The following is a 21,446-nucleotide window of genomic DNA, read 5'->3' on the forward strand; positions in this document are numbered from 1 at the left end:
ATCATTGCTGCTACGCTCCCATTAGTCGTAGCGTGATATTACATAGCCTATAGCACTCGGGAATAATATATAATAACTTTTCTAATAGTGAAACATTTTTTTTAATCGAATTGCCAGAATCAGAGAATACCTCAAGTAAACAAACGTACAAACTTTACCTCTTTTTATTTAACGATAATGCAACCTTGTTCAGATAAATAACAAACCAAAAATATTTAGTAACTATTTATTTCTATTCATCTTTGGCGGAAATACAATATATTTATATAACAACATCGGTGACATTATATTAAATCTTTAAAACAGTTCAAAAATGGTTAAAAAGATATATATTCTATTTGTTTGTTAAGAGAGATGATTCTGTGTTAAATATCCACAGTCAAACTATACGATATTTTCACACTATTGCTGGTAATTAAAAAAATGTCGCCAAATCAAATAATATAATATTTACAATAATAAACACTATTAAATAAGTTATTCAACATAAAATATATTGTAACATTCAAACATTGTTTCTCCTCAAACATACATAATCAAAACAGATACAAATTAATTATTTATAGGTACATTGTAAAATAATTTTATTAAGTAGAAAATGAAATTGCGTTTTAATCATTTTATACTTAAATTTATAACTTTATTCCTATAAATTCAATAAAAACAAAACACTATAAGATACATAACTTGAACTGCTGGGTTTAATACTAAATTTTACGCAGATGTTCCTACTCACATGTAAGATGTTAAGAAGTAAATAAACACAACGAAGCCGTATTTCAATATATGGGAATGGGAAATAACAACTTCTGAAATGGTAAAAACATAGGAAACCTTCGTTAAATATTAATAACAAATCCAATATGAATTTTAACATTTATCTGGTTAAAAATCACAAAAAATGTATTTTTTAAGAAATATATAATATAATTAAAGACTAATTTTATACATAATATAATTTTGATTTCATGTTCAACATAAACAATTCGTCTGTTAATTTATATCTATACAGCAGAATGTTTTCCAGTTATGATACCCGTAGTTTTATTGTATTCATATTCCTTGTGCTTTATTCCCGGTTTATTCAAACTATCTTCTGTCACTGACTCACAGTTTGCTCTTAATAAACCTTTTTTGTCGCTGAAAATTGGTATACGTCCAGTGTTAGTAGCCATTATATCACCAAAAGTAACCATTTATCATCACAGTTCATATGAATTTGTAGAACAAGCGTGCATGCACCCTTTACTCAAAGTATATTAAAGGAAATTTTTAGGTATTTTTGTTGGTTATTCACTATTGATATATAATCGTCTCCTGAAAAGATTATTAGTGTCTTATAACATACATGTTATGTATTGTAGAAAAATATAATTATATATCATGATAATATCATCTATTTATTTTCTACTTTCTCACTTTCACTTCACATTTTTTTTAATGTAAACAAGCTGCCGGTTCACATAGGGATGGTAAATGTTATCTTTGCACATCAACATTACCACGAAAAATGTCATTTTGTGATTTCCATGGAATTCTCATTCTACCCCATTGTTAATTTTGAGAGAATTCATAACGTAACATTAAGAAAAATTGTGTTTTTTTAATTATATAATTAAATTAATTAATATAAAATATTGTTTTTAGAAAAATTATTAATTCTACGAGATTAATAATAAGATATGGTTATGAATATAAGTTAAAATAAATATTATATTTAACCTTTTTATTATTAGAATAATAAGTTACAACAAATTAATAAATATATTATTAAATTAATAATTTTCAATAGCTGTAGTTAGATTAAATAAAATTACTCTCAAAATAATTATTTCAAATCTTACCGTGTTTGTAAGTTGTCGTCCTTCCTTTTTTTGTTTTTCTTGTAGTAACAATTAGCTATAATTCCTTGTTGTCTCCAAATAAGAAGTATCAAGTCCAGTATTAGTAGAGCTAGTAATACTACTACCACGGCTATACCAATTATAGCACCAGCCGATAGCACCGGCGTATGCTCCGTAACTAAAGCTAAAATGAAAAAATCACAAATTCACATTCATGTGTCTTTATGAATTGAAAACTTCCAATAAACATACGTTAAGACTAATAAATTCAATATAATCGCATGATCAATTTAAAATAAAATTTTGATTTTTTTTTAATTATACATTTTTTCTTGGTCATAATTGTTTTGTGTTGTATGTTATCTGTGTTTCAGTTTGGTATATTTCTTTACTACCACGGCTATACCAATTATAGCACCAGCCGATAGCACCGGCGTATGCTCCGTAACTAAAGCTAAAATGAAAAAATCACAAATTCACATTCATGTGTCTTTATGAATTGAAAACTTCCAATAAACATATGTTAAGACTAATAAATTCAATATAATCGCATGATCAATTTAAAATAAAATTTTGATTTTTTTTTAATTATACATTTTTTCTTGGTCATAATTGTTTTGTGTTGTATGTTATCTGTATTTCAGTTTGGTATAACTCTTTACCGCTAATCAAGTCGAAATAGATAGTACAAGGGGTTAATAAATTGATATCAAAAGAAATGTATCCAAGAGACGGCGATATTTTACTTATTATTCGCTGTGCCCATGGTTTCTATATTATTGTAAAGTATTATACTATTGTAAAGTTCCATTCAAATCTATTGAGTAGTTTTTGCGTGAAAGACTAACAAACATCCATTCCTTCATTAACACTCACAAACTTTCGCGTTTGTAATATTAGTACGATCAATATCAACATCAAGCGTTACGTTCATCACAGCGTCAATGGTTACGATATATTTGACTATTCTATCTGAAATGATGGTGATGAGATAATCGCAATGACATATTATGTTTATAGACATTTTCTTATTATAGACAAACAATTTCTTTGACTGCTCAACGATTTAAATTCATTATGACCGGAACAATAACCTGTCCAAACCATTACCTGCCACATGAACAGTAATACTGGCAGCATCTGAATCCCCCATGTGGTTATGTGCAAGCAGCTCTATACAATACGTCGTATTTGTATTAAATATATTTGTGTTCAACTGTAATTCATTTATTGTGTTGATGTTCATTTTTTTGCACGACTCCTCATCAATCTCGCAATTCTGTAATAAAATTAATGTTTTTTTATCACTAGTAATTATTTTCAATGTATTATATATATATACCATCAATATTACAAATTTTATATAAGTTGTTATAGTATATGTGGGAAAGAGAAGGAAGCATTATGTCGCCTCTAGCGCACACTGCTGGCGTCATGCGACTATTACGCTGTGACCGGCGAGTGAGAAAGGTTATGTGTGTCTGATCATATCATATCATGGGACCGTCATCTTTTTTCCCATGATGATTACCTATATTCGTTGACCACTAATTTACAGTAACTAACAAATACTTACCAGACAATAACGTAGTGTATAATAATCTATAGGGTCACCGTTATCATCCGCCGCTTTCCACTTGAGTAGTTGGTTGGGTTTCGATACATTTACCACTGGGGAATCCACTTCCCAAACAGGTGAGTTTGGTGTTGACCTAAATAATATTATAGTTGAAAATCATAATTATAATAACCGTAATAAAGACAATCCTCCCAGCATTGAAAACAGAGTTTGTGTATTAGGTACAAGGCAAGAATAGATACAAATGTTTTTCTTGTAAGCACAAAAGGTATACATACTTAGAAAACCAATATAAACAATCAGACTCATGAATATAGATTATATCTTTGCGTCGTGCGAAGAATCGAATTCGCAACTATCGTAATGAAGCTGACACTCTTAAAAAATAATTATCTAGGTATATATGTAAAATGAAAATCACATATCCTTACTACCTAAGTTAACACTTACGGTTTAAGCGTCTCAAAAATAAAAGGCGCGCTCCACTCTCCGATGCCAACTTCATTTTGTGCTGCGAATTTTATGTTATAAGTCGTTTGAGGTTTTAATTTATCTAATTTAAACTCTCTGTCAATGGACCAAGTTCTATTTTTGTGGATATCTGTAATACCATAATTACTAGCCTCGTCGTATTCGCAAGTGATGCCTATTATTGGTGGTCCGACCAAGTAGTCCGGTCCGACGATTTGGAAAGAGGCGGAAGTGGCTGTTGTGGCTCCTGACGCCTATATTAACAGAAATACAAACGTCTCAAAGTTATGTCGAATAAATAAAATAAAAATAAATCTTAATTTTTTTCTTCTTCAAATAAATAAGTTCGTCATAAAGGCTTAAAATTGAAAGTTAAGTATACTTTTAGAACTGAACCATACTACTACTACATACTATAGGCCAATATAATATAAATAAGTTCGGACGCAAATATACACTAATAATTTGTCAAGTCTTTTCGGAGGAGCTTTTTTAATTTAGATTATTAAGAATTTATTTTTTATTTGGTTAAGGTCACTATTCCACGCGGGCAAAGTCGCGTCTAGTTTTTTTTAATATATTAAATAATATTAATATGAACGTATTGACTTTGAATATAATAAAAATCATATTAGTATTGTACTTACATGCTTGATAGGAGGTGGAACGAAGCCTTCTCGGAAATAAATATATTTTGTTGCTTCTCCTAAGTTATTTCTGGCGACACATTGGAAAACTCCATATAATTGGGTTGAATTTGTTGTAATGTGTATAGGGAAGTAATAAGTGTCGGATTTTTCGTTTAATTTTTCCACAAACTGTTTCTTTACATTAAAATCATCCAGCGATTGTTTCTCGTTACCTAAATATCTGTTGAAATGTGTATTTACATTTAATTATTAGAATATTTATGATATTTGTACATTATAAAAAATGTATGTTGTGTTCTAAAATACATGACAATAATCAGGGGCATTTTTATAATATATAATAAGTGTAGCATTTTTCGTTTAATTTTTCCACAAACTGTTTCTTTACATTAAATCATCCAGAGATTGTTTCTCGTTACCTAAATATCTGTTGAAATGTGTATTTACATTTAGTTATTAAAATATTTATGACATTTGTACATTATAAAAAATATATGTTGTGTTCTAAAAACACATGACAATTATCAGGGGCATTTTTTATAATATATAATTAGAAGGGCAAACAGATTTACGGCCACCACTGCTAATAATGCTGATAATGCCCGCGATTTTAGTTAGTACACTAATATGTTATTCAGTCAATATGTTTCAGAAATTATTCATTTATTTAAATTTTATTGAATTTTGTACAAGAGGCGGGTTTAATGCTAATAGCATTTTGTACCTGCCAACCTTAGGGAGTTCACAGTTTCTTAGGGAGTTAACACTCAAAAGCGTTTTAGTTTATTAAATATATAATTTTAATAATTAAAGCACAATAAAAAATATTCATGAATGTCAATTTACGTGATTATTTCAGATCAACGAACAAATTTAAGTTGTATTTTTTTTATTGAATAATATTTGAGTGTAGTCAATATATCATATCAGTTTTACTTCAATACTTACATCCATGTTATATTTGGCTTGGGGTTTGCCTCGCTTTCACAACTCAGATTAACTGTTTTCCCATTCCAACCCCATATAGTTTCATTTGGTTGTTTGAAATATGGCTTTTTCAATACAGACAAATACATCGTCTTGGTTACAAAGTCAACTGTAGCAAAATATATATATTAGAAAAATGGCTATGTGATCAATTTATATGCGGTCGAAGTGGAAGCGAGAGGTATACAAACAAAATCTTTCGACAATCTTCTAAAAGATGCTCTAGCAGACTACCAGATTTTGCTGGGCAGGGAGAGATTCACGAGCGGTGAAGGTGAGTGTTAACGTACGGCGACAAAGGGGTCTCATTGACCTACACTTGGGTCACAAGTCCCGGCACGCTGAATCCATGGAATTAAGCATTCCATAGATTCGCGGATATTGGAATTTCATTCATGGAAGTTCTTCTCTGTCTTAAAGTCTACTAATACTGTGAACCATTATTATATCTAACCCATACTTGATTACATAATCAGATGTAAAATGAGAGTAGATTTTGTTATAACATAAGTAAACTTCAAAACTATTGCACCAATTTGAGATACTCTCTGTTTGGTAGGTGCATACTAAGCTTTATTATCTATTTTGTTTTTTAATATATATACGATATAATTTTCTCAAGTGATTTATGCTACATATTAACGTAATATCTAGGAACTCAAAGTTAAAACAATATTAGAAAGTACAACATACCTTTACAATATAAGTAATAAAATATCTAGCTAAAATACATCATAGTAGAAATAATAAGATGTTAATGAAAATGCATCAAGTATTCAGAATGTAATTTAAAGTCATATAAGAAACTTTTGTATAACCAACTGATATTTTCCCGAGTATATTAGAATCCAGGGTGGCAGTAATAGGACGGAAGCTATCTGCTCTCAGAGTAATTTTGTCAATGATGTTTAATATTATCAGAGACTATATTCCACTGAGTAAACATATAGTTAGTCTCCAGACGGGGTAATAAATCAATAGAACATGACTTTGAGTATCATGACTATAAAGTTCGCTTGTTATTAGTGACTCACGTTATAAATTCTATTAACTAATGCTATATGTATAGCTGGTCTAGTTTAGGTTAGGGTTTAGCACACCTCTTTGCTTATAATGGTTGCAGGTTCGATTCCTCGTACGATACAAACATTTGTATTTTGTGTGACTGAATATGTCTGGCCGGGGTGTTTTCAAAATACATTACGTATGTATTTATTTAAAAATTGTGTATAAGAATTCTTGCTAGTTATAGAATACCCATAGCACATGCTCATTAGTGAACAATCATCAACATTAATTTGGGACTTCATGGAGCTGTGTGAATTGTCCGGGATTGTTATTTTTATTAAATAATCTTAAAAATTAGACTTACTTTCATTACTGGCGTTACAGATATAAAAACCTTCATACGATGAGTCTACTGTTATGAATGACAAATTGTTCAAAATATCATCCTCAGTAGATTCACTGAAATGAAAATATAAACTTAAATATTATAAAACAAAAATAAAAATTTATCCTTGTATTAAAAACATTTGAATTCTAAATTGACAAAAATGTCATAACATGTCTTTGGATGCAGGTTCGATTCTTGGCACGATGTACCCATGAGTATGATTATTGTATCAGTCAGGGTGCTTTTTAGGCATATTTTATTTGTATTTACAAAAAAATGCATTAAAGTACTTCTATCATTTGTTTAGAACCAAAAAAATGCTCAGAAACCTAAAAAAACTACATTTAACAAACCTAATAGTTGAGGTCGATATATTTTTATTCACAAAAATTGACTGTAATAAATATTATTTTTTTAAATATAAATTGAAGGAATTGGAAACAATATAAATGAACATTAAGTATTGGCCTCTAGTTAATGTATAAAAACAAGAAATATAAATTTATATGTGTTTCCATAAAAAAAATCTAAGCGTAGTACGTAGAGTGTTTAAACCCGCATCATATAACGGGGCCAGTGCATTACCAATTGAGATACCGATGCCTCAGATTCTCTGTTCCCGTTTCGAAACTATCAATCATTACTCATGGTGATGCACTGAGAAAACATTACATCATTATAGACGATTGTTCAACCGCTTAGTAATGAACATTTCACCAGTTTTAAACAAACAGACTATAAAAAAATTATGATTCTTAAGTCTTCTATATTTATACGTATATACGAAAAATACACCAATACGGAAATAAATTATATAAAAATTTCCTAACAAAAGAGGCACTTGGTAGATTTGGCTGGAATGGCAACATATTTTGGATACATTGACATTCCGGAAGTATGGTTGACTTGACAGTATCTAGTAATTTCACTGTTTATCTCTTTGAACAAAGAGACAGCTTCCAATAGCTGCATTAGTGAGATTGCGGTATATATGTATAGTATTTTATATAAATTCTACGTAGGTTATATAACGTATACCTACTTGTCAACCATCAATCTTAAAAAAGTAACTTGATCAATTTCGTCGGACAAAGTAAATTTTAAGATTTCTTTATTAGCCAGTCATTAGTGATTGATTGATAACTTGACTAGAGAGATTAACAGTAGATTTTGCTTTTAAATATTTAGTTTCAACTAGCTAGTTGCGACTTCGTGCCCGCGATAATCGGAATAATAATCGTTCTAATATTATAAACGGGAAAGTTTATGACTATGGATGGAAGTTTGTTATCCTTTTGCAATAACTACTGAACGGATTTTGATGATTTTTTGAAGTAATATGTAGCTATATAATATAATAGTATTATATAATATAAAACTTATAACTATCGAGCTGTACCTGCGGTTATACCAGCGTGAAATTTATAGTCTTATACATCAGAAAACCACATTATTCTGATGTATAAGACTATAAATTTCATGCTGATAAAACCGCGGGTATACCTCGTTAGCTATAAGTTTTATGTCATGTAAATTGATTGGCAAATCACGTAGATTACATTTTAAGTGACGCCTACAGCATTACATTGGATAAAACTGCATCCAAATCTGTTTACCTGTTTTAGAGATTCCCGGCAAAAGATAAACAAAATTTAATAAACATTTTTATATGTTCTTTTGGGTTATAAAGACCTTCAAAAATATTTTACTCGTATATATTCTAAGCACAGACAGGAACAATTTACATTTTTATTACATCAATCATACTAACCTGAGCTCCTCATCATTACCGTTTCCTATGAAAATGATGGAGACGTTAGGTGTCGGTCGGCCGATTGTGTTGCAAACTATTTGCGCAACCGATCCAACGGGGACAGTTTTATTACTAAATTCCGTTATTTGTGGTGGAACTAAAACCTGCGAAAATAATAATTAATACGAATATATATTTTATATTCTTTTATAGCATTAGGTGTTACTTTGTGAAAGTCCATTTCATTGCCGAATAAATTTATATTGCTTTGTTTAATTCCGCTGCTATTATCGGCACTAAATGTTTGTAGGGTGTGACCACCAACATTAAACCTGACCACCGCTACCAGATGCGTTACGACCATCCGCACTAGTGATCATACTCCGACTATTATCGAATATACATCCATATTGCGACACGTGCTTCGCCTCTAAACGAGACATCATCAGGCAATGCATAGAGTTTGCATATAGTTACAGGTAGTAGTCGCTTGGCCAGGTTACACACACATACTAACATAATTTAAAAAAAATAATAAAAATCTTTAAGTTTTTTTTTTCCCTTAATTATAGGTAACTATCATATTAAAAGTAAAGATTTTGTACAAGGTAGTTTTGGGTAGGAACTTCTGTCTCACCTATTTCAGCCGCCTAACAGCTTGTTTTATAAGATATATTGTCGTTGAAAGGTGAGAATGCATTGCTATTATAACAGAAATACGTCTTTTTAGACCTCCGGAATAGCAACGCATAAGTGGTACCAAGGGCATCAGTAGACAATGTGCTATTCATCATATAGACGACAGTTACCACTTAGCATCATTTTGTTTGCCATTATAAGAAACATTATATAAATAGTTCTATTTTCTTTTTTAATACATTTTGCAAATCTATACATATAAATAAAATTGGAGTATCTGTTTGTAATATTGAAATAACCATTTTTGCTACTTGAATATGAATATAAATACGATACATACACCAACATAACATTTTTTACAATTTTGTCTGTCTGTCTGTCTGCCTGTTTGATCCGGCTAATCTCTGAAATGGCGGGTCCGATTTTGGCGGGACTTTTTTTGGCAGGTAGCTGATGTAATAAGGAGTAACTTAGGAAGGATACTTTTATTTGAAAATAAAGTTAAATTCCACGCGGACGAAATCGCGCGTACAGCTAGTCTTAATAAATGCTTAACAAACTTTTGAGAGTTTTGTATACATTCCTATAATATCGTATAGTCTAGCTAGAATAATGAATAATTTTTAAATACAAACAAACAAAAAATTACTTTTATTCTATAGATAAATAATACTGTTCTATCAATATGAAATCCTTGCATATTGGAAACCTATTACGAGTTGCATTCAGTTTCGAAGTTTGCTAGTTCTGCATACTCTAGCTTTGAGAAGTTTACGTGGTTACTACGGATCAACTAACTAGGATATTAGTCTTTAATGAAAATGTTGTATAACCCTAACTGTAAAATGACATTCTTCTTGATCAAATGAATGTTACTTAAAATATTTGCCTTTTTTATATTTTATACAATATCCCTGTGTTTATTATTCTCCTCCAATAAATTATTTCATTCTAAACCGTTTTACCCTATTTTATGTATTATGTCCAAGAATTGATTAAATTACAACTAGGAAAATTAGTAGATTTTTATAGTCTTATGAACCGTCTTCAAACTACAAGTAATATTAATTAAAAATAATAGCTAAATTATTATGCGCTTTCCAAATTACCAGATTCATTTTTAGTTCTATAAATTAACGAGGTTAGCTAAACCTCGAGCGTAATAAAATCTTTACTTGTGAAATATGAACAATATATGTAATGAACTTAATTATTTTTAAATCAGTATTAATAATACACCAATAACAATACACTACTAGGTAACTACTGGACTTAGGATCAAATTGGAATCATTATTGTAGGAAACTCCAATGTTTTTGAAAAGAAAGTTAATGGAATTATTAAAATAGATAAGTATCTATTTATTTTAACGATTCCCATTTATAATATTAGTTTTGATAAAAGAAACCAATTAATCTATTTTTTTTTTCTGCTTAAGAACTTTACCTCAATTACGAGTTGTTTCTTCGCTTCGCCAGCGTTATTTTTTGCTGTACATTCGTAAGTTCCTTGGTCTTCTCCTGTTATGTTCTCAAACAATATTTTGTTTTCTAAGACGATCCAATTTGTATTATTTACAGCTGGGTTCTGAAACATTTTTACAATACTGGTTATCCAGATATTTACGTAAGGCCTAAAAAATTCTATTATAATATTCTAATTTGGAATATTCTTGCTTAATATAAACAAGAAATTTAAAATTATAGTAATATTAAAACATGTTTTAAAAAAATATTTAAAGCATATCTATTTCAATTTTTTGATTTAATGTTGAAATTTTAAATTTGGTCTTATTTGTAGTGCATCCTGCAGTCAGTGCTATATTTTATTAATAATAATAATTTTTTGATACCATATTTGCAAATTTATAGTTATTCTCATAAAATATTGTGTTGTTATTAAACACACAAAGAGAATTCAGAGAATTTACCACTAGTATCTAAACTGGGCCAAGCTAAGCAATTTCTTCGAGGAACAAATACGTAAAGAAATTGCTATGTAACGCAAATTAGAGAATTTATTTAAGTTTGGCATCATGGGTGTCCGAAACCCGACCGCACATGTGATTCATTAGTACTATGGCTATTTGATATGTAAAAATGAAGCATGCCCCACGGTTTTAATCCCGTTCAATTTCAGAGTAACGTCAGCCCTTTCTCCGGCTCCCGAATTATATGCATTATCGCATAACCTACCCGAGGTAATACTTTTTTTCGTACGAGGCTATTCTCACTGTTGTTTTACACAGCTTCTCGAGGTCGTAGCGAGATGTTTAAAAGCCTTCTTTAAGAATTCGCTAATCAAACGATTTTTTTCAAATCCTACTGACAGTTTCTGATTAGAACGTGACAAAGACACAAGGAAACCGTTTTGCTTCATATCATATTTATAAATAGATAAATACCATACCGTGTTTGTAATCTTGCTCCAAGTAAATTCAGGGTACGGTACACCATCAGCAATACATTCTAACGTTAATGCTTCTCCAGCAATTAGCGTTCGGTCTGGACTGGCTACGAGATGTTCTATTTTTGGCTCAATCATTACCTATATAAAAAGCATTGTCTCTATCAATGTAATGCAGATTCAGTGTTACAGTTTGACGACCTCGGTGGTCCAGCGGTTTACCTTCGATGGTCGCGGGTTCGAATCCGTGTAATGTATAATAATTTTCATAAGTATGATTGTTTGTATAGGTCTGGGTGTTTTCAATATATTTACAAAAAAGGTATCCATTTATTTATATCAATTGTCTAGTACCCATAACAAGCTCTGCTTAGCGAGATCGGCGTTGTGATGAACATAATACTTGATATACCCATATTTAGTGAGCCAAATTATATTTTAATCCGACGTTCCCTGTTTGCCTACTATAGTCTCTCAGAGTAATTCTGACTGACAGACTGATGCGGTGATCGAAATACCGATAAAAATCCAAATCTATAATCTAATCTAATCCGAGAGACTGTAGTAGACTAACATAGCAATTGATACAGAAAGTTTAAAAATCGGTAAATACAAACAGTATCGGGGTAATACAACAATTACTATTTGAAAGTAGCATCTAATACTTATCTATGAGTGTATACATTTAAAATAATATCAGATGCTATTTTAAAAATAGGATAAGAAGGCTTACTTCGACAGCAATCTCCATATCCACTTCCTCGCTGTACTTTAGGTCCAACACTGAGCAAAGATAACTGCCGGCATCTTCTTGTGTTACATTTCTTATAAGAAGTCCATCGGAAAATATTTCATACTTGTCGTCGCTAAATATCTGAAAAGATTTTATGACGATAACAGACTTCATGACTTAAATATATGCTATTATATCTACACATATTCTTATAAGGATTTCTATTTCGAGAATTGAAAACAAATCATACATATTTTTCTATCATCATTTTCATATTCTAGCGTCTCGATTCTAGTAGAATATACTGACAAGGTTACTCGCATTATTAAGAAGTAAAAATGTTCAATAGATGTATTACTTTACTTAAACGTTATGTAATATTTTATGATTAATGCTTACTAAAAAATAGTAACAATATCATAAACTTTGACTTTTGGGTTCATCATAGTTTTTTAGAATGCGCGGCGTAGATGATTAACTCAACCTGATTAGTCCCGCTTTTTTTAAATTAAGAAATGTGTTTATAATATAGAGATTATTCTATAAATTAAATAAAAAACATACCTTTATGAGGTCGTCAGATTTTTTATGCCAGCTGATCATGGGAAGAGTGACGGCAAATGTCTCGCATTTTATTTTGGAATCTTTTCCCAATGAAATGAATTGCTTATCATCCTTGCGGATTGAAGGTCGCTCTGTAAAATACATTGTATACTTTTATTAAAGCAGTAATAATGTGAGAGATATTCTGGTCTTTAGTACAATACGGAGGTAGATTCTGTACAATGCCATCTGCGTATACACGCAGATGCATATGCAATGCATACGCATTTGCCTCTTCTATTTCGGGCGCCATGCTTAGTTTATAAGCTCTGTTTCAGTTGAAGGCAAGACATGGCTCTGAAATTACAGGATACTGAGCCATAACAACTTGCTTTGGTACCCAGGGGGGTAATAAAAATCATCCGGTATTGGAAACGCATGAAGTACCAGCGTTATATGTCGACGTGAGGACTATGGTCCCGTTTCTGCGGATTCAGGGGCGTTTCATCCCGCCTATACTTAGACTGGGTTGTAGTTTTGTTACTACCATGTTGACGGGCGTTGACTGTGACCTACCATGAGTTGTGTTATCAACTTCGTTATCATTGTATTTACATAAAAATACAAAAAGTACAAAGGAAGTTATAATAGATACACTATATTAAAACTCAGAAGACGATGGTTGATTGTTGTTGATGGTAATTTCAGAGCAATTTTGATTTGTAACTTCGAAGACTCGTTAATTCTGTAGTAACCACTATATAGGATGTAAATGGTTCGCACATTTTTATTGCGCTATTTGCTTCACTGTGAATTATTTCGAGCAGAGGTTCAGAACATAATTCATACTTACCGTAAACATCCAATATATATTGCTGAATTTCATTACTGCTTCCATTATTGTGTTCATTAATACACTTGTAAGCTCCCGACATAGTTTTGCTTAAACTCGGTATATGTAGACTGATTTTGTTCTGTTGTATTTCTGTATACATATCCGGTTTTGGACCTGATCTTATGAAAATAATTGTTGGGTGGCATGCTTTATTTTAAACAGATTTGTTGTACAAAATAAATGATATCTAAATAAACTAAACTAACTTAAAATAGAACACAACAGTAGTAGTAGTGAAATAGAATAGTATAGCAATTTATATAACGAAAGTAATTAAAAAAAATTATAACCTATTATTGTTCCTCTTTTCCGAGAAAATGAGCCTTAATATTTAGTACTAAGTATGTTATTAAATCAACTTAAAAAAAATTAAAACAATCATATTAAATTGAAATTATCGAAACAATCCATCAAATATATACTAGAAAATGCACTACATATACAGATTCTAATAAATGCAAAACTTACCGTAATGCTTCAATTTCCTTGTTGTTAATATCCAACCATTTAAGATTGGCTTTTACCTTTGAACCAATACAGTGGCATTCGAGATATATAGGTGTGGTTGCTCTTTTTGATTCCTGTATAATTGGTGGACTAATAGATATATCATTATTACACGAGTAAGATCCTGGAACAAAAAGATAAAAATGATTATTGTAAATATTTATTAAAAAAATCTTTATCGTATTTGCTATAACGCGCGCGGAAACTTAGTGAAATATTAAATATTATATTTTTTTTATGCTAATGTGTATTGTCATATGTGCTTATCTTACTCAAACCTTTGTTAGTGTTTGTTAGCTGTAAAAGAAGAACAAGCTTCGGACCAAAAATACAACATACGCTTTCACATATGTTGTATTTTTACTAACATTGAATATTTTAATGTCAACTTATATAAAGCTTTGTTTTTTTCCCACAAACAAGAATATTATAATTTTAAGCAAGAGATTATTCAACCGTGTCATGAATTATCCAACCAAAGCAATTTCGAATGTCAGGTAGGAGATTGGAGGAGCTTTTCCATGGAGGATCTTATTAAAGTTTGCTGAAAGTCAGTTGAAAGGAAAGATCATAATCTAAAGCGTCGGTAATGTAATATCAAGTTTTATAAAAGTTCATCTATCGATGACTGAGTTTTCAGTAGGAATACAAAATTAGAAAAGTGACTAGTCTTCTATGAAATGATTGTCTAGATTAGATAAGCAGTAAGCCGTCTAATTTTAAGATTATTTGAGGGGTACTTCGGAAAATTCATATTTGAAGCATCTAATACATTGGACACATATAAGTGATAATTTTCAAAATTACCTAGATTAGCAATAGAAATATGCGTATACATTCATTATTATTAAATATAAATTTTAATAAAATAATAACGTTATATTTATTTTTCATATGTACCGTCAACCCGAGCGATACAGCGATATTAATTTTTATGGCAAACCAACAATTTCCAGATCAGTTAGTTATGAAATGCAATAAAATGCTACAGGAAAGGACCTAATTAATCTACAACTTTGGACTCGTGTCATGTCAATTGGTAGAAATAATAAGTTTACCCCCACGGGCTATTATGAGGAAACCCCATAGAGACTATAATGAAATAACATTGAGTAGCCAAAAATAGTTTCGGAATGTCTTTTCGCATGTAATCAATAATGAAAGCTTGCTGGGGCTCTATTGAGAAGAACTAGTAATAAGAAACCAATTATTTTGGTATATTATGTATATATAAAATAATTATTTTTTATATATGTGGTTGAATGAATAAATAAATGTAGAGTAACAACAGTTCATTTACACATTACAGTAAATGAACTGTTGTTACCCTATATTAATTTAGAATATATATTTTAGAAGTATTTGTAAATCAGGACACGTTGTTTACTTTTTTTATGGTGGCAAACTAGCATGCGGCCTATCTGATGGTAAATTGTTAACGCAGCCTATGGACGCCTATAAACACTAGTGGTGTCACGGGCGTGTTGCAGTTCCTTAAGAAATCTTAACCTTCTTGAAAAACCCCCGTGCTGTAGGCTCTTGAGAATATAGTATTGGCACTAGTACTCAGACTAGTGCTCGCCCATTTTAAGTTTGAAGGTTCTATCGTCAGAGTTTAAATGTGTGTGTATGACCACATGTAAGATAATATGAGTAGTGTTATTTTTTTATCATTATTATAAAAATGCTTTCTGCACTCTTTTTACTTATAAATTTTAACTCTGCCCAATTTCAGACATGGGGAACAAAGTGTTTGTGTTTAGGTATCAATATCTTGATTATTATTTGTGAAAAGCCGTATATATTGTTTTGATATATCAAACGACCAATTTGTGCGATAATTAATTTCAGAGACAATCCACATAAGTGACTGTAAAATAGTTTTTTGATCTTGAAAGCAATAAAGTTTTGACCTCATAGAAATAGTGCATAGTATCCATTTTATTGCCATCGTAAAACATTGAGATACATCTCACAAAATTTAATGGGTCGAGTAATTGTAGTTTAATAAACAAACTATAATGTGTATTTTATGTGTTTGGGTCCAGTTATAATTACTGAATTGTAAACATTCTTGTATTCATGTATCCAGGAAGAGAATCTCTGGTCTGTGGCGTTTATAATGTTCTTATCCGGTAAAATAGAAATGAAGCGAAAACTGTCTATTGGTGTATTTTGGTTACATATAAAAATGGCTGCAAGAATTAGGTTGAAATTTTCACAGAATATTTTATTAAATAAGTCAAAAGCTGAGAAAAATATCAAAGGGCTGAAGGAATTTTTTTTCAAATATTTTTTTTAATACACTGCTATTTTATTTATTAAATAACCAATAGGTTACGAATACATCTAGTATACAAAATTAAAATAATAGTATGAACTGCAAAGCGATACGATAGCTTCATAAATCAACACAATGAAATATTAATTCTACTATGAATTATATTGTATTCCGCCATCTCTACGGTACCATGCTCAATATTTAATATTGTCCAACGTAACGTCTGAATTAATGTTACTTTGTTTACAGGCAACATTGTTTAAATTTTAACCATTATGTCTGTTACAAATATTCAGTAACTGTTGAAAATAACTTCCTCAGAATGGAAATTCTTTTTTTTTATTTCTTCAAAATTATAGCTAATTATTTATGTCTGCGGTTTCATTCACATGAAATTTATAGCCTATATGTTATTCTGATGTATAATATTACTGTAAAGTTTTATCAAAATCCGTCCAGTAGTTTTTTTGTGAAAGAGTAACAAACATGATGGACTATCTATATAAACATTGCCATTATTTAGAATAATATAAAAAATGTAAATCGGAATATAATTAATATTTAACGATTCGTTATAATTCGGTAGCAGACATAGGTGAACAGGTACCTGTTTAACTATGTCATATCCATATTCAGCAATGAATGATGTCACATGCAATATATTGTTGTTTAGGTTAAATAATCTTAACTTACTATTCACTGTAACCTCATACCACAAAGAGATGTACCTAATCTAAATAAAGATAAAAGTGACATCATACTTATTGTGGTTGTAAGCCTGGCGTCATATTATCAGGTTCACTCTGGATAGTCATCATCGGCTTCTTCCTTATCCCATTTATTCGCCGTTGGCGTAATTTGTATTTCTTTTCCTTTCACCTCTTTTCGCAGTCATCTCGTTATTTGCTCCCTTTCTTACCATATCATCTTTCACATAATCCTTCCATCTCTTTTTCGGTCGTCCGCCCTTATAACCATCCATGCATATGTAACACCTTCAGAACGCGACGTTAATGTTCTGTTGGTAAATTTCTAAAAATGTAATGGTGGGCACTATATATCGAATCGAACTGCGTCATTGAAAGGAACCGTCCGACTCGTATCGTATATGTGTGGACGATCTAACACGACAGTTTTTACGACAATTTGTCTAATCTAGCCGGTTCTTGTTGGATAATATAATTCATGTGGTTAACTTTTCTTATTACAATTTTAGTGGACACAAGGTCGAAATAATTAAGATTGCTGAGTATGTACGCAATGTGCAACTAATAAAACATTACGTTAGAATTGGTAGTGAAATTTTTATTACGCATATGTCGTTCAAGGTTTAAGTAATAATTTCATTATGCACATTTTCGTATGTTTATATTCAGACGATACGTATTAACCGTTAAATATTTTATTACGTAATTAATCCTTAAATACCTTTTTAACTTCCAACGGCGCTAAATTATAACCTATCGGTAAATTTTAGACAGTAATTAGAACTGTACCATTTCAGGTCAACTTCCATAAAGTCTTCCCTGAAATCCTGGACCATAATGGATAATTCTTAGTGTATTCGCCACGATGGGCTAAATTACCTTCAACCTCATCCTGTCATCCTCCACTAACATCACACATCTAGCTACTATTTTATAGTCATCCAATGACAATTGAAGTACCATCAATATTGAACAATATTGATGGTACTTCAATTTTTATTGGATATAATAGAATAAAAATAATAAGCCAAAAATAAAAAAGAAAAACACAAATTATTAATAAAATTGGAAATCCAACAACAGCATAACAAGCAATATCCACCCCCTGAATTGTCGGTTCGTTAAAGGGAAAGCATTGAAAGTGCTGCAGAATACGATTTAATGTTATTACTCCCAAGTGTAGGAATTAGCACATGGAAAACATCGTAGGGGCAGCCCTTGCCAATCTTGTTTCCATGAGGAAATAGAAAAAGTATTGATGTGTGACTGTTTATGGATGTTGTGAAGTTGAAGCATAAGGTATTTTATGATATAAATCACATCTTATTATCACGGTTTTTGAAGTTTTAATAAATTTAATATTGGCCACGGTATATTTATATTGCGACATGTTTATTAATTGTTTCGTTGGAAGGAACAGAATAGGTAATAAGATGCTTCACAATGATCTCAATCTCTGGATTGTAATATTATAACAGCGAAAGTGTTTATATATTTGTTTAATAGCTTTTCACGACTAAACAGCTGAATGAATCTTAATGAATTTTTTTCTAAAGATAGATTATGTCATAAGGGTGAATAGAAGCTGTCTTTTATCTAATAACAAAAACCCAGGATTATTTACAAAGCGTCATCTAGTCCCAGACTAACCAGAGTTTAGACTATGAGTACCTACTACAAAAACTAATGGAAAAACATGTATGTACATGTTTTATACATACATTACATACATAGAAAACACGGAGACCGAGAGACGACCGAGATACAAATGTGTGTAGGTACTGTACCAGGAATCAAACCCATGACTGTCACAAGTAAGGCGGTGGGCTAAACCTGTAAACCGTCGAAGCCGTCTATTACCGTTATATAAAAAAAAACAGACGAAGTCGCTGCTGACAACTAGTAATGTAGTATCCAATATGTTGTTTTTAGGCTTTTTTACCTCACGTTCTAGCCTGTGCTTATAATTAGCGCTATGAACTAATCTATTATTATGTGAGAGGTAATGTACTGACTGCTCTATTCTGTATACTGAAATACAACGGACGTAGTTGCTATATGGATGAAATTCTGCTACACTAAACAAAGGTTAAATAGAGGTTAATTTGTAGAGTGAAACGCACACCACCTATTCGTTACAATAAATTACGTATCTCCATTAAATATTGTACCTATCTATAAGGCTACATACATATACTATATACAAAACCCTTTGTTCTGACTGATTGCAACAATACAACTAAAACTTTATATAGATAAGTTTAGAAATACTGTTTTAAACATTTTTCAGGGTTGTTTCCTAGTATAAAATATCAGGACATTGGCCGTAATAGTATTTTCAATGCTTTACAAACGCCCTGATCATGTAGTCGACTGAAGATGACGGTGAGTTCTTTATAGATATTATCATTACAACTATCTCGTTTATATAATCTGTACAACAGCTTAGAATGCTAAAACTTTTAATACCTAGAGCTCTGTTTTATAATGTAAGCATTAGCTAAGAAAAGATTTTCAAATTAGCACCTTAACATCACCACCCATGCATACCAGCGGGAATTAACTAGTTTATTATCAAATCACGTGCTGTTTATTATCAAACTTTACTGAAGCTTATGCCGGTATATCAGTAGTGTAACGGTTTAGTACACTACTTTACTGGACTATCCTTCGGTCTGTATCAGTATGTAATATTATAATGTTTCTGGTATCAGTTTTTGTAGTACCCATAATATAAGCTCTGGTTAGTTTTTGAGATGGCGTTGTGTAAATGTGTAATAATGTATTCTGGCTTATTATCATCATTAGGTACATAGTCTAAAACAAAGTCGCTATCGCTGTCTGTCCGTCCATATGTATGCTTCAATCTTTTTTTAATAGATAGAGTGATTCAAGAGGGAGGTTTATATATACACCCGGGCGAAGCCAGGGCGAGTAGCTAGTTTGTTATATTAGCGACAAATTTGGCAAGATGTTTAGTTCATGTTAGAAACCTGCATTGACGAGTTGTAGTCCGTGCCGTTCGCGGGCTGCTCGTATAATGCCCTTTTTGTCCGAGTCGCCGTTCATAGACCCATCTTATTCCCACTACTCTCTAAAAACCGGAAGTGATAATATTAATTAAATAAACTTTTACGTTTCGTAGTGCGTGCAACAATTTTATATAAATAAATAATATGAATATATTCATTGACTTGTTTTTCTATTATTAGACAAATAAAGTAAAATTAATTTCAAATTAAATTAATATACGTATGGTTTAGAAGGTTTCTCAAGTTTAATTAAAAGAGATTTTCCTTTATTATGTTCATGTTATTTAATCATCCACCGACTTAAGTAGATATAATTAAGTATACTTTGAAGTGACGCAATTGTTTTCGTATATTCACTCCTCAGTGAGATGCCAGTGGATTTCTCATTGTTGACGTAATGATAAGAAAATATTAGGTCCTCCTTACATATGAAATTGGCGTATTGTCGTATTGGCCACTTTGATCTCAAATATCTCCTCTTTGGTTCGGAATTCCAATTTCAAATTTATACAGCTATTTACTTATGTATTTGTTTTTCGAAAGCCATAGTCCTTATGTTTATTTCATCTTTGGTTTTTTCTTTGCGTTACTCAGTTTACAAAATGGAAACTTAAAATATCCCGTTATTTACGAGTAAGAGTTCCGCCGTGGCACCAGTATTGCAGAAACGTCTCGAAGAATTAGTGATGTCTGAATGGTTTTTTAGTAAAGGACAATGAACTATGAGAGGGAACTACCTATGAGATGGCAAAAGTGCATAAATAGCAATGGTACATACTTTGATTAAATAAATATATTATATTTTGAAAAAATCGACTTTAGGTTACTCCCTTACAAAACGCCAATTTCATATGTTAGAACCTAACACCCAAAATTTTAATACAATATGGCAGGAGTCATTACTCTTTTTTTTTTTACATATTAATAATATTTACATAATAATTTTTTCCAAGTATATGGAAAGTGCTTAGGCAGGTTTTTTTCCAAAACTGAAATTGAGAACACTAAGTTTGAGATAATAAT

General features: G+C 30.9%; 1 protein-coding gene across 1 annotated transcript in view; it reads right to left on the minus strand.

Moving 5' to 3' along the window:
• Positions 1-250: 250 nt before the first annotated feature.
• Positions 251-21,446, minus strand: part of LOC131855601 (fasciclin-2-like) — a 30,692-nt gene continuing 9,496 nt past the window's right edge. Inside the window, exons 2-16 of the mRNA XM_059206886.1 lie at positions 14,365-14,527; positions 13,855-14,015; positions 13,023-13,153; positions 12,459-12,599; positions 11,729-11,866; positions 10,766-10,906; positions 8,699-8,844; positions 6,904-6,998; positions 5,493-5,640; positions 4,542-4,764; positions 3,874-4,148; positions 3,421-3,556; positions 2,955-3,123; positions 1,845-2,028; positions 251-1,140 (exon numbers count right to left, since the gene is read on the minus strand). Coding sequence (XP_059062869.1) covers positions 1,005-1,140; positions 1,845-2,028; positions 2,955-3,123; positions 3,421-3,556; positions 3,874-4,148; positions 4,542-4,764; positions 5,493-5,640; positions 6,904-6,998; positions 8,699-8,844; positions 10,766-10,906; positions 11,729-11,866; positions 12,459-12,599; positions 13,023-13,153; positions 13,855-14,015; positions 14,365-14,527 — 2,387 coding nt within the window. The 3' untranslated portion in view covers positions 251-1,004. The remainder of the gene's footprint in view (positions 1,141-1,844; positions 2,029-2,954; positions 3,124-3,420; positions 3,557-3,873; positions 4,149-4,541; positions 4,765-5,492; positions 5,641-6,903; positions 6,999-8,698; positions 8,845-10,765; positions 10,907-11,728; positions 11,867-12,458; positions 12,600-13,022; positions 13,154-13,854; positions 14,016-14,364; positions 14,528-21,446) is intronic.

Source organism: Achroia grisella, unplaced genomic scaffold (genome assembly GCF_030625045.1).
Source record: "Achroia grisella isolate CSIRO2021 unplaced genomic scaffold, CSIRO_AGI_Agris_v1 utg146, whole genome shotgun sequence".
Taxonomy (NCBI): Eukaryota; Metazoa; Arthropoda; class Insecta; order Lepidoptera; family Pyralidae; genus Achroia; species Achroia grisella.